The sequence below is a fragment of the Pundamilia nyererei genome, unplaced genomic scaffold (assembly GCF_000239375.1).
Source record: "Pundamilia nyererei isolate P.nyererei 1_Seehausen unplaced genomic scaffold, PunNye1.0 scaffold00082, whole genome shotgun sequence".
NCBI lineage: Eukaryota > Metazoa > Chordata > Actinopteri > Cichliformes > Cichlidae > Pundamilia > Pundamilia nyererei.
Window position 1 is genome coordinate 1,942,699 of NW_005187483.1, and position 14,262 is coordinate 1,956,960.

The window sequence follows — 14,262 nt, forward strand, 5'->3', positions numbered from 1 at the left end:
CCTTGACATGGTCACTGATGGAAGCACTGCCAAACCAAGCATACCTGCTCTTTTCTTGTTAGGACGGGATGGGTGAGAGATGCAGACACACACACACACACACACACACATATAAATTCTGTTGCATTCGAGCAATTATCCTATGAAAAGCAGGGACACCATTTCCTCTTTCTGTATTTTTAGGATGATGATCAGAAGATCTCTTCAGAGACAAGCACTGCCTTGGGCTGTCATTTCAATTCCTGTCAATGTTTCTGCTTTGGCCTCGTTTCCATTCAAGCAGCCTCCTTGGACTCTTTGGTAGAAATGACTCACTCACAAATTCATCCAATAAACAGTTTCTGTCATTGGTGCACAACATGTAAATTGCAACTAAATCTGAAGCCTCACAAGGACATTTCTGATTATGGTTGGCACGTGCACCTGCGCTAAGTCACTAAATCTAACATATAGAATGATTGCACTCAGAGCCTGTAGAGTATGGGAGAAACTTGTTTAGCCACTGAACCTGGAACAAATCATCAAATAAAAAACGAAACCTGCATGCTCATTCTTAGTGCTTAGCTAAACTTGTGTGTCCAGGAAAACAGTCTCCAGGAACTTGTGTTCAGATGCTTTGTATGTCGTTTTGGTTACGAAACTGTGAAAAAATGTTGAGAAACAGAAACGACCTTCCTTCTGTTTTATCAAATAGTCGAAACTGCAGGGGGGAAAAACCAGGCCATTACATTCCTGTTTATGTGCATCAGCTTGTAACAGTGTGGTTCTCTTGTGTGAATGGAAAAATTTTTTTCTCATTATGGATAAGTAGAAACTTCAATTTAAAAAAAAAAGAAAAATTGACTTGTTTGATATTTTAGTGCCTTTTGTCTGTGCATTTTAGTTAGTTCACTGACACATTTGTTTGTAGTTTCGGTAAACAGGACTGATGAAAATTAAAAGCATGAGATGCCACGAATAGCCTTGCTGAAAATAATAATAGACATTGTGATGATATTGCAAAGACATGTTAATCTGCACAAAGTTAACTGGAAGGCAGCTATTGTAAAGCTCTAAAGAGAGCTTTGACTGCTCTGGAAACACCATGTCAGAGTTCACCCTAGTGAAAATAATTGCCACTACATTATCCTGTATTTTATTTTTAAGAATGTCCTGATTTGAATAGGCTTTGTAAATAAAGTTGTATGTTTAAGGTTGTAAAGACTTTATTTGTTGGCCAGAAGATAAATACCAACACTAATTTGGGATGAAAAGTTTTGCCTGGTCAGCTTAAAGTAAAGATGCTCTAGTTCAGCAAATAGTTACAGTGCTTTGGACAATGGAGCAAAGCAGCACTCCAGGTTAGTGAAGAAATAATACTTCATTGTTGTGTATCTAATGAAATCAGAATACCACATACAACTAAAGTGGCAGTGGCCATGGTGACAAAAATAAAAATCAGCACCAAAATTCAGCACTCAGGGGGGAAAAGGATATTTTGTCAAACCAGAGATGATGGTAAGGATGTGTAAGCTGTGCAATTGACACCCATGTGGGGAAAAAAAGTCTGCGTAATTGGACTGGATGTATGAACACATAATGACTCAGACTGACACTAATGATTGGCCCAAGGCCTGTTTTGGCCTGCCCTGATGAGTTTTCAGGCCGCAAAGAATCTGCACAGGCGCCACTCCATCAGCCACTGACGGCCCATATTTATTAAATGGGATACGCTGGCGTCAGTTTTGCGGCTGGTGTACTAACAATGTGCTAGTTTAGAAACAAAGACGCAGTTGGTTCATTTCAATAATAGTCAGCATTCTACCAAAAACTCCTCTATTAGAAGTTGCTGGGGGCTTTGTGAAGTCCTGATGGACTGTGACTCAGATCGAGCACATTTATCTGAAGGAGAGCTGCTGTATTATAAACGATCCCAGCCATATGAAGCAGAAATTGTGTAACACCTGACCTTTACTATAAATAGGTGATGGAAATAATATTTTTTTTAAAATCCGTCAGATCAGGCTGTGTTTATGAAGAAATGCATAAATATCAGCAGTGCTATTTTTGCAGGGTGTTTGAAACTGTAGGCACTTAGGAAAGTCAGTGTTACATGTTGAGACATTCATACATTAATTTAAATTACTAACGAGGCCCTACCTGCATTTTTCTTGACGTATGGTATCAATGGTATATGAAATGGTAGCGATTGTGTCCCTGCGTGTGCGCACACTGCTCAGTAAATACAGGCAGAGACGTTTACCGATTATGCGCTGATCTCTGTATAGACTGTAAACGCTGCAGACTACTCGGCTCACTGTAAACAGCAGCTTGCCTACATGTAAAACAAGAAGGCTTGTGCCAGGATTCCCCTCGTTCCTCACGTTCCCTTCAGTTCGGTTCAGCCAAAGGTTTTGGCATTGGACTCAGCTGTGATTCATTCACGCGTCACAGTTACGCACGCTGATAACATCGCCCCCGTCTTATTTCAAATAAATGAATACTTTGGCTATCATAAATCCCACAACGGAAAAAATAGATCATGCTGTTTTCTTTTTCCAGTGTTAAATTTAGCATCAAACTGTTTGACCCATGATTAATTGAAATCCTCTCCTCCCAAAGTTCGTATATCCGATGATTGATATGTTCCTGTTCATTTTCACTTGTGCAGCCACCGCCAAGACCGTTCACCCGTTCACCCTGTGTGGAGTCCTTGCTGGCCTTGTTACATTTATTACTTAATGGTACTCACCTTTACAGGAAAAGAGCAGACTGTATAGTAGACCATTTAAATAAGCATTGACCGCGTCAGTATTTTTTAAGGCACACTAATAAATGAGCGGCATAGTGTTTCATGTGCATTTGTATAGCTTGATAAAGGAGTAGTATATACCTTCAGTGTAGACCATAGACTGCTGTGCTAGTTATTTATACTATTATTCTAGTGACACTATAAATGTGCCACTAGAACAACTTGATTGAGATTCTGGAACTCGGTTTGGCCAGAATTTGTCTCTAAAATCTTCTCACATTTGATGTGGAAGGTACTTTTTTTATTTTATTTGTCGACCAAATAAAGTTTCTTTTACGTTTCCCTCAAAAAAAAAGGACAACAAAATCCCCTTTTTCCTTTCAGTCAACGTTGTCTTTGTTAAATCTGCCGCTATTTGGTTAACGCAGCATATCGGTCGCACGTACTCGCCTGCACATACACGTTTGAACTGTTTTTTGTTTCTAAATGTTACAGTTTTTAAAAGTATGCACAGAGTTAAAGCTGAAGTTTTAGTTGACCTCAAAGTGTGCAGATGAACACATACATTTGTTACCGTCTGTGTATTAAGGTTATTCCTAACTGCGTCATTTGCGTATTTTTTTTTATTTTTTTTGTACAACCCGGGGGGGCTGACAGCCTATTCCAGCTATCACAGGGCGACTCTAAACTCAAAACGGACCCCATTCCTCTTCTTAAACCCCAACAGGAGCTTACTTGATGCCAAAAGAGGGTTTGGGGCTGGCGCAGACCTTTGCTAAATCAGACCCTTAATATTACGATAACAACTGTAGAAAAAAGTTTGTATTTATTAATGCTATTGCATTCAATACTATTAAAGTGTCAAATGAAATTCAAGCGATTAAGCTAAATGTGCATATTTTATTTCCTCCATTTGGAGAGAAAAAAAGAAGTGTCAGAAAGTCGCATCAGTGGGTCCCGGCAGGACTACACCTGTTGACACACGACTTCACAGGAAAAGAGGCGACTCTGAAGGAAAGAGAATTGAAATGCGTATTGACTGCATCATCTGGATTAAAAAAACAACAGAGGTAAAATGATAAATTAGCTGCGCATTGTGTCAGTTACCTCCTGCTGCATTTAGGGCACACTTTCCCCCACACAGTCTTTATCGCGGCTTCTCTCAGAGCCGGACTCCCCCAGATGTACACAGATGGTGTAAACAAGGCATTGAAACGAGCCATGATGGCGAACAAATTGGTGCCCTCATTTCTAAAATTCAAACCTCCTCCTGTCATTAATGTAATTGTAATATTCACAAAAGCTGGAGACCACAACACCAAGAAGCTTATGACAACAAAAATGATTATTCTCAAAGATTCCTTCTTGCTTTCTTTCTCGGTGCTGGGAGGATCTCTTTCAAGCAATGAGCAATGAGATACAATTTCAATGTCATGGCCACTTTGACAAGCACTATGATTTGAAACATGAGAATGGTGACTAAATACATTTGTATAGCTTGATAAAGGGGTAGCATATTCCTGATGATCAAGTGGCCATAAGTGTAAACCCAGCTGTAAACATTAATGCATATCACACATTATCTCGTTACGAAGCGGCTGTAGATAAATGGGTGGCACACAGCAAAATAGCGGTCAAATTGCGCGAACATAAACGTTAATACATTAACGCCTAAAAGGGAAGATAAAGACCGAGATAATACACTGAAAACCCGATAAGCGTGTCAGCAATAGTGTTTAACATGAAAATAAATCTGTTTTGAATGCGCAGAGCTCTGGTGGACAAGATGCCGATGACTACTGTTCCAGCTGTCATAACAGTGGTTGTGGCAAATAAAATCTGGAAAATGAAGATGAAATAATCTTCGGGTTTACTGAAGTCCACCGACAGAGGCACAGCCCTGCCCAAAGATTCTGTCATGTTAGAGAGGCGCATTGTTTATGCGCAAGTGGCTTTTGAGAACACACTTATGTGCGCAATGAAGTCACAGGATTAATCTCATGAGATGACAAAGGAACTCTACTCGTGTGTTTTGTTTGTTTTTTGGCCCCTATATAGCTAAACCATTTATCAGATGCTTATAATAATTATTTATCAGAAGAATATAATGGTTTTATAGCGATTTGGCGAGTTTTGGTCCTCAACCTAATGGAACTGTTGTAAAAAAACAAGCAGATAAAGTAATTGATAATGTATGCAGGTTTCCTTAATGAGCCCAAGTGCGGTGATGGGCATTTGGAATGTGTGTCCAGCTATAGTGGACAACTCCCTGCATTCATAATCCGTATAACGTAACAGAATTTTATCAGTGAGCATTTTGTGACCTCCATCATCTGTTTAAGAGGGGGAAGCATTAAGCCGCTGTTATGGTTGTTGAGCATAGTATAAATCCCATATAAGAGACCTTTAAATTATCTCCTTAAATCTACACTGTAGGTATGTGTAGATGCAAATTCGTCTGAACCTCTGCGCTATAAAAGTCAAAGCAGCCTACGTTGGCCCTGACTGGCTCTTTGATATTGTGCTTTTACACACCAGCACACCGCAGGCTATAGATTTAATCTAAAGTGACCCACTTAAAATGCAGCCTTGAGATCTTTTCTCAGGCACCTCACCCCCCACTCACATCTCCCGTAATAGATCGCATGAGAGGGTGAGGTAAAGTCTCACGCTGGTTTCAGTATAAACCTCTGGTAACAATAACCCACAGCTTTTTGCATGCCTGGACATCCTTCCGTTTTTGTAGTCAGACTTTTGCATATAAATGTAAATGCAATACCATGACTTAACCTTTAGCTGCTGTTTTATATTGACTGTGGCCTTGACCTATTGCAGTCTACTTCAAAATTATATGTGTATTTATTAAAAATATTACACTGCACGCTGGAATAAGAGTAGAAGTTCTCTCTCTGTGGCCTCTAGATTCACTCCGTTTCTTGTTTAATTCATCTAAGTATTGAAACATGTATTCCTCTACATCGCCACCAGGGGCAGATCTCCAGATTGCAAATAGACTTTATCCAGTAGTTAAAGAGAACATCTTGCCTCATGCTTTTATTTCGAAAATACTTAAACTCAGGTTATAATGACGACATGAAGTTAATTTCGTAAACTTGAGTCAGGATTAATCAGGGCGTATGACTTGTCAGTCACAAGTTGTTAATGAACTGGCCTGCAGTCTGATTTTACAGTTATGTTATAAAAATAGGACTTCACTACCGGTGACATCATGGCGGCTACTTCGTCCTTTCGTGTGTGACTGTGGGCCAGCTGCCACTAGCACTGACGGGATATGCACTTATAGCATCAGCTGCAGCAAAGTCAGAAAGCGTCGCTCATTTCAGATTTTTCGCTTTGTCGTTTTTCTCTTTTTCTCTTTTTCTTTTCTCTTTTGCATTTAATATGCTTGAGTATTTGTTTCGCTGGGATCAAATGAAGGGAAGTTTTTAAAAACAAAAGGTTTTATGTTTTTCATTTTGCAACCCTGCACCTTCTTTGTCAGCCCAGAATTTAATGTAAACTTTATTACTAGCGTTGGAGCTACTTTTATTTTTGCTATTTTCAAATTTGTTAAAGATTGTTGTTGGTTTACTTATATTTTGGGGTTAGAGGTTTTTTGTAGTTTAATACGTGCTTCATTTTTTGTTTTTTGTTTGTTTACCTTGTTAAGTCAGGAAGAACTGTTGGGCCATTTTATATAAGTAAAGGGACTGGTATAGGACCAGCATGCACTGGGGTGGGCCTATGTTTTTTTTTTGTTTTTTTTTTTTACCAGAGCAGGAGAAGCACCAGGAAACAACAAAAAATGATCTTTTGTTTAGCCAAACTGGGTAAATGAACCGTGCAACGCAACCTTCAAGCTTTAGACATTGGACTTCTTTTTCCTGAGTAAAAAATATTAACACAGCACAGCAGTGGCTTGTTGATTTTAGGTTGTTGGATGTTTATTTGGACAATGGAATCGTCACTACAACTACACTGAAAAAAAGGCCATGTTAGATTTATTTGATTCAATAGTGGACATTGGTTGCACACAAATATTTTGATTTGGCAGAAACTTAAACAACTGAGTTAAATCAACACACAATAAACCTGTGCATTTTGTGCTGATAAAACGTGATTGAAACATGTTTAGATGAAGAAAGTTGAGCTCTTAGAATATTTTAATCCTTCGCAATTTTGTCATTTTTTTTTCAACACTATTCAATAGCTTTTACCCCAGTAAAATAATCACTTAGATACGTCACTAAAATACATGTTGTCTTCATATTACTTAACATTATATTTAACATTGCTATATTATTGACTTACTTCACTTGAACATGACATGAACAATTTAATCTACCCGCTCTGCATATTATGTCGTTTCTACACCCGCAGCATGAAAGACTCACATGTTTATTTCAGTTCAGATCTAATGCTGAAAGAAAGAGAAAGGAAGAAATGGCGACAGTCATCACAGTATTGCCTTTCATTATTCATTCATGCAGTAGCTACTCGGAGCCCAAGAGTTGACCAAACAAACTAAGCTAAGGATTCGAAACAAACGAGACAAACCCCGCTGCAGAAAAAAAGCTCACATTAGTGTAATTATTTATTTCAGACGACTGGTATGGAGTCCCCGTGCTTCCAATGAGAAGACAAAAATAATCAGAGTTTATACATTTCAAAATTTCTAAGACTGTTTATAATGAGAAAGTATTAAATACAGAAACATGTTAGAAAACACAGAAAGTTGATCATAAACGAAGAAAATGTGAATATTCGCATCTCAGTCAACTGTGTCACCTGAGCAAAATAAGAAACGCTACAGTAAAAAAAAATTGAACCTCAAAAAAAAAAAATCCTTAAACCTAAAGAAAAATTAAAAAAAAATAGTGGCGATTTATTTAAACATTTTGTTTTTATTCAATAGGCTGGCTCAAGCATTATGAATGAGATGAGGTGTATTTTTACTTGTTTCATTGAAACAAGATTTTTCTGCTATTGCATTTTGGGCACAGTCTGCTCCACACCGTCCTCAGCGTGGCTTTCCTTAAAGAGGGACTCCCCCACAGGTACACGGCCGGCGTGCACAAGGCATTAAATCGAGCCATGATGGCGAAAAGATTGGTAGCATCATTCCTAAATATCAGCCCTCTCCCTACAACCAGTCTGAGGACGATGTTAATGAAGGAGGGACACCACAACAATAAGAAGGTTATGACAACAAAAACGATTATTCTTAATGATTCCTTGGTGCTTTCTTTCTCTGCACTAGGGGGGTCTCTTTCCAGCTGGTACCTGGCAACAACATACAGTTTAATAGTCATGACCACTTTGGTGAACACTATGATTTGAAAGGTTAGGGTACCAAACACGTACAGCTGTGTTGCTTTGGAAAAGGGCAAGAAAATCGAAATAACCGCCTGAGAATAGACATAAAGCCAGCAATAGATGTTTGCAGAAATCACCACGCCCCTCGTAATGAAGCGAGAGTAAGTGAAAGGATGACAAACGGCAATATAGCGGTCAAATTGCGCGAACAAAAATGTTATTAAATTTACCCCAAGGAGATAGTTTAACATGTTATAAGTTCCATTTCTGGATGGATATCCCTCTTGAACATCAAACAAACCGACATAATACACTGAAAACCCGATGAGCGTGTCACAGATGCTGGTGTTCAGCATGAAAATAAACCTGTTCTGTCGGCGGAGCTCTTTGGTGGCAAAAATGGTAATGACTATAGGTCCTGCTACGAAAACAACAGTTGTGGCAAATAAAATCTGAAAAATGAAAATGAGATAATCCACAGGATGGCTGAAGTCTACCGACAGAGGCACTCCTGCAGTCAGAGAATCAGTGATGTTGGTGAGCAGCATTGTGTCAGAGACGCATACCGACAACAACATTTTTATAGAGCTGCTCAATAAGACACTGCGCTAAAGCCAAACTGTATCTCCCAGGAGGCATGGCTTAATCTCACGTTTCAATCCTGTTGAATCATATTTGTTTATTTTAACTGACACGACAAACATCGTATCTTGTTCAGTTTTCTCAATTACACCCAACATACGTCCCTTTATAAACTGCATTTTGCTATTTGCTTTTTGACAAAACAGTTGACAGAAAGCATGGATTTAGGAGACTTTGAATTTTTAAAAACGCATATAGTCGGTCCTTTCTCAGCAGTAGTTGGCACACAGGAGAAGTGATCAGAAAAAGGGAACTATAAGGTCGCCAAGATATGCAAATACATTCTAACGCAAGCACGGGACAGAGAAATATGTGAATCATTTATTTATATTGGACATTCATGCCACTCGTTTGGCTTTTAAGAAGTCATAAATATTGGCTTGCAAAGTGTTTACATTTTTTAACATTTTGTGTTACAGAAATAATCAGTAAAATATAGAAAAATCCAGCAATACATCATCCTCTTGTGGACATCTACAGACTAGCAGTCAAGAATCAAGAATCAAGTCAGTAAAGTCAGTTCATATATTGTAAAGTAAATCACTTGGTAAATGCATATGAATGAGAGGGACTTGGTAAATTTGAATTATCCACAGCTATTTGGTGCTATACACTTTCCCTGAGGTCTCCTAGCGGAAATTCAAAAAGACAAAATGTCAATGAATTGAATTCTTATTATTATTATCGTGTTATTCAGAAAGCCTGACAGATGGGACAAGTGTCCCTTCAATACTCTTTAAAGAACATCAATAAACAAACGAAAAAGACTCCAAAATGTCCCCTATCATATAATAAACTGTGTCAGTTTTACTGACAAACTTACCGTTGCTATTTATTCCTGAGAAGATTACTGCTACTGTATGTAAAGAAAGCTTTATTGTATGTTTAAGTGAGCTGAGTCAACCCAGTTGCTTCCATAACTGTATCTATATCACAGTTTTTTTTCATTTACACTAATGAAAAACATATTCACCACGAACGTTGTGCCACTTCGATATTAACAAGCATTTAAGGATTATCTAGGAATAAATGTTATGATATTAAAGTGAAAATATCAGGACAAAGATACTTAAAATATCTGCCTTGAAATAATTTATTTCAAATACAAAACGTGTATCCAAACTGTACAAACTGCAGTTATTTTTTTTAAAGTTCATATTGAGTGCACATTTAAAGTGCACAACTTAAAATTCAGTTTTTGAGATGTTTAATGCGAACATTATATTTATCATTTTTAAAACAATACAATAAAATAATTCAATTTGAGTTTCCTTTTAGTAAACGTGTAGTTTTCTTCTTTTTCACTCTATTTCTCTCAGTCCGCCAGCGTTGACACATATAAGTTGTCAAGAGTTGATAAAAAACACAACCACGAAAACGTGTCCGATGAAACTTATTGTCATATGTGATAAAGACTTCCCTTTCCTTTGGTGGTCAACTGACCACGAAATATACGTTTGTAATATTAATTTATTGTGTCTAAATATAGTTAAAGTTTAGAATCGGGATCACTGCCATGACTTAAAAACAAAACTAGGCTATGGGGCTATCCTTGGTGCTGAACCTACGGGTGTCAGCGCCAAGACGCTGAACGTGGTGCTGAATGTGCTGCACCAGTGAACAGGAAGCTGGATCCAGTCGGAAATGCTGAATTCCATCCAAATATCAATGAACTAAACCTAAAGATTATTCGGATCCTGTTGTACATTTTCTGCTGTTATAGCCTCGAGTTTAAACGATTAGATTGTGAAAGTTATTTTTTTTGCTACAGAGGTTTTAGTGGAGTCCATCTTTTTGGCTGTAGATACAAGACAAGGTTTATTCGATGTGTAGCCTACAACTGACCAAAGACCTTTGCAGTCTGATCCCAAATGCCGGTCAATAAAAAAATAAATGTGCGTACTGCGAGTAATAAGTAAAAACAAACAAACAAACAAATAATACAAAGATTTTAAATATAGAAATTAAACGCTTTATCCTAAACTTGATAGACTGCTCTGTGGCAGTCTGTCTAGTTTAGGACATCTAGTTGAATCACAGCAGTTTCATTTTTATGACATAGTTGAATCAGAACAAGAGAACAGCTTCGTTATGTTTTGTCTGAAAAATCAAAACACTGAGACTGAGAAAACGCATAAACTCAAAAGTGACCGCAACATGTTTCCCATCAGATGGGCTCTTAGTATTTTATCCTTATTATAACTTATGATGATGCTGATGTTGGCTGCCTTATTTTGCTTGTCATCCCATCAGAGTTAAAGTCAATCCTGCAAGAGAGAGAGAGGGGGGAGAAAGCGGGAGAGAGGTAGGGTGCCGGTGCGAAGAAGGGGAGATAAGGGATAAAATGTCTTTTTATTCACAAGCAGCATATTGTTTGACATAATACGGTAATTCTACGTAACACTTGGACCGCGTCTTACCTTGCACTGCGCCTGGGACAGAACATCCACCACACCGTTCTCCACACGGCCCTCCGAAGCGCAGGGCTGCCCCAGATGTACACCGCAGGGGTTACCAGCGCGTTTAAGCGTGCCATCGTGGCGAACACGTTAGTGGCTTCATTCCTAAACCTGAGACCTTCTCTAGTCAACTGCCTCACAATGATATTGACAAACGAGGGACACCACAGCGCCAAGAAGCAGATAACCACAAACACAATGATGCGCAGTGATTCCTTCTTGTTGTCTCTCTCGGCACTAGGCGCCTCTCTCACAACGTGACTCCTGGCTATGATGTACAGTTTAATTGTCATGAGCACTTTAACGAGCACTATAACCTGTAGAGTCATCACACCAAACGCGTTTATTTGAGCCGCCTTTGAGACGGGCACCAAGTTCTGCACAGTGAGAATAAAGTATGTGTAAATCCAGCAGAAAGCACAGATTACAATGACAACAGATCTCGTTATGTAGCGACTGTAAAAGAACGGATGGCAAACGGCAAAGTAGCGGTCAAACTGAGCAAAGAGGAAGGTTAACACATTGACACCTAAAAAAGATGGCAAAATGTAGTATGTCCCATTCCTCGAGGGATAGCCCTCTTGGACGTCAAAGAGCCCCAGATAGTAGACGGAGAAGCCGGTCAGAGTGTCGCTGATGCTCGTGTTCAGCATGAACACGAAGCGGTTCTGGGCTCGAAGATATGGAGTGGAGGTGATCCCGATGATCACCGAGCCGGCTACAAGCACGGCACACGTGGCGAAAACAATGTGGAAGGTGAAGATGAGGAAGTCTTCCGGACTGTTGAAATCCACAGACAGGATGACCGTGGCGTTATAGAGCATCCTGGAGCTCCACAAGAAGTCGAGCACTCATTATATTTATAGGTCCAACAAACGATGCTGCTCAAACTTTCTGATCTCTGGAGGCTTGGTGGCTCTGACATGGGTTAAGTGACGTTTTTGAACTTACTTACTTACTTTGTGGAATCGATAAGATAGGCCTAATCACAGGAATAATTTTATATTTCGTGTTAAAAAAATAGAAATGGATCCTTAGCTTTTGGTCAAATTTGTAGCTTTTGCTGTTTGGGGCTTGCTGCCATAACCTTTCATCTCGGTGATCCATAAATAAAATATTTTATCTCCTTTGTTCAAATGGCCAACTTAACATTTCACAATACTCAGCTATGTTTGTTCATAATATTTCTGAAAAAATTGTATTTATTATCATTTATATTAACTTCGCCTGAACTTTTTAGCATTCTGCAGCACTTTTTTAGTTGGTACTCACTGTGTTTAAACCTAAAGTATGCCAAAAAGTGGCTTCCTGTATTTAAGCTGTTGTAAATTTCTTGTTGGCATTTAATTGGTCAAACACTTATGATATAAAGTCCTCTTCAAGCAGAAAGAACATTCCTGTCATAAGGTATAGAAGCTGCACTTTTGAGCAAGTCTCATTTACATTAAAAATGTCTTTTTCAAGATCAGTCTCAGAGGGCAGCAGAAACAGCAACAAACACAACACAGTCTGTTACGGCCCTAACTGGGCCTCCTGAAACTGCCCTTGTGTGGTTATGGTGTTTTCTCTCCTTCTCTTCCTCTCTTGCTCCTCTCCCCAGGACACAGCTGCTGCTCATTGGCCTCATTTACCATCTGGGCCCAGTCAGCAATGGCCTCTCTGAGGTCATATAAGTTGGGGATGAACTGGATGTAGGAGGGTGGTTTTCTCTGGTGTCTCCGCTTTGTGTTCTAGGTGTGTGATTGTCCTGCCTGTGGTGTGGAGTTGTGGAAGAAGTGTGCAGTGTAGCTGCTACATATGAGTAGTGTGGGCTTGTGGGCCTTGGCAGCAGTAAAGCTAGCTGCTGCTAGTGACAGGGTGAGCTTGTGGGACCCTGGAAGTGCCTCCTCGTGGTGTGGAGCTTTTTGTTTGGTTGTGTTCTTTGTTGTTGCAACCTTTTTCTTTTTCTAGTGTTATTGGTAAAACGGCGTTGCTGGCTCTTTATGTTAAGTTTATCTATAATAAAAACTATTTTATTTACTAAACACCTCTGTCTGTTCTCCTTTCATTCTGTTCTGTACCCATTTGTTACCAGTCCCCACACACACCCCTAGACCTTCATCGTGGGGATGTAACACAGTCTGTTCTGCAAAAATCTTTTAAGTGGCTAATCTGATTATAATGTAGAACACTGAGTGGGTACGACGACGTCATAAAGATACTTAAAAACAAGTCATATCTTGCACACCTTCGTCAATCTTGTTTACTACAGCTTGTGTACCAGCAAAAGGAAACATTAGACATCACTTTTTTGGCATGCAAACGGAAACCCCCGCAAAGTGGTGGTTCCCCGCAGTTCAAACTGAGCCCATTTCCACCTGCCAACATCTTCAAGCACTATACAAAGTAGACTTAAGTACAGTGCAGTTACATAGATGCATATCCTGATAATGCCTCCACTCTCAGAAGATAAGTTCTAGATGGAGAATGAGTCGCCACAGTAGTGTGGGCTTAAAGGAATAAATGAAGCCTCACAGATTCAGTCTCAGATTAGGAAGAGTTTATGCGACAAAAAATATACATCCTTCTCTCTGATATCTACTAATTATATGCAGTTGTTAAAGAACGGGCACACTTCTCTTGCCCACGACTTCCACCCACATGCTGCCAGTGTTCAATAAATTCAGCTCCCGAAAGAATCATTTAAATCTCTGGTGCTTATAATGATAATGAAATCCTGAGTACCCTGGATAGCTCCCGCAGTTATCGCCATAACACACTAGCAGGGACTTATAGTTTGTAGTCTGTGGCTTCGACAATAGAAAAAGCACTACCTGGTGTTCAAATGTGGCCTGGTAAATTTTGTTCAATCTGTCAGAAATACTTTATGTTATTCTTTTATTTGCCTACTCCATGCTGGCACACTACAGGGGCCTCCAACGGTCACCTGTTGGGAGCCCCTGGAGATTTGTTACATGCTTTTCACTGCAATTAACCCAGACGTTTTGACTAGCGACAAAACAATACTCCTAGTTTATAGAGTACAACATGGACGCAAAAACTGGAAGAAACTTTGTAATTGCTTTTAATCCAAACTTTTAAAAGTTGGAGTTTAGGGGAGACCGGGGATTGTTG

The 14,262-nt window shown here is 39.3% G+C and overlaps 2 protein-coding genes across 2 annotated transcripts in view; one reads left to right on the forward strand and one right to left on the reverse strand.

The window, feature by feature from the left end:
- The window catches only part of LOC102194151 (protease-associated domain-containing protein 1), a 9,722-nt gene extending 8,544 nt beyond the window's left edge, over positions 1-1,178 (forward strand). The window contains exons 4-5 of the mRNA XM_005738284.1: positions 3-72; positions 184-1,178. Coding sequence (XP_005738341.1) covers positions 3-72; positions 184-304 — 191 coding nt within the window. The 3' untranslated portion in view covers positions 305-1,178. The remainder of the gene's footprint in view (positions 1-2; positions 73-183) is intronic.
- Positions 1,179-11,105: 9,927 nt separating this feature from the next.
- Positions 11,106-11,972, reverse strand: LOC106456283 (C5a anaphylatoxin chemotactic receptor 1). Its single transcript, XM_013912152.1, has one exon. The coding sequence runs from the start codon at positions 11,970-11,972 to the stop codon at positions 11,106-11,108; it is 867 nt and encodes a 288-aa protein (XP_013767606.1).
- Positions 11,973-14,262: the final 2,290 nt, after the last annotated feature.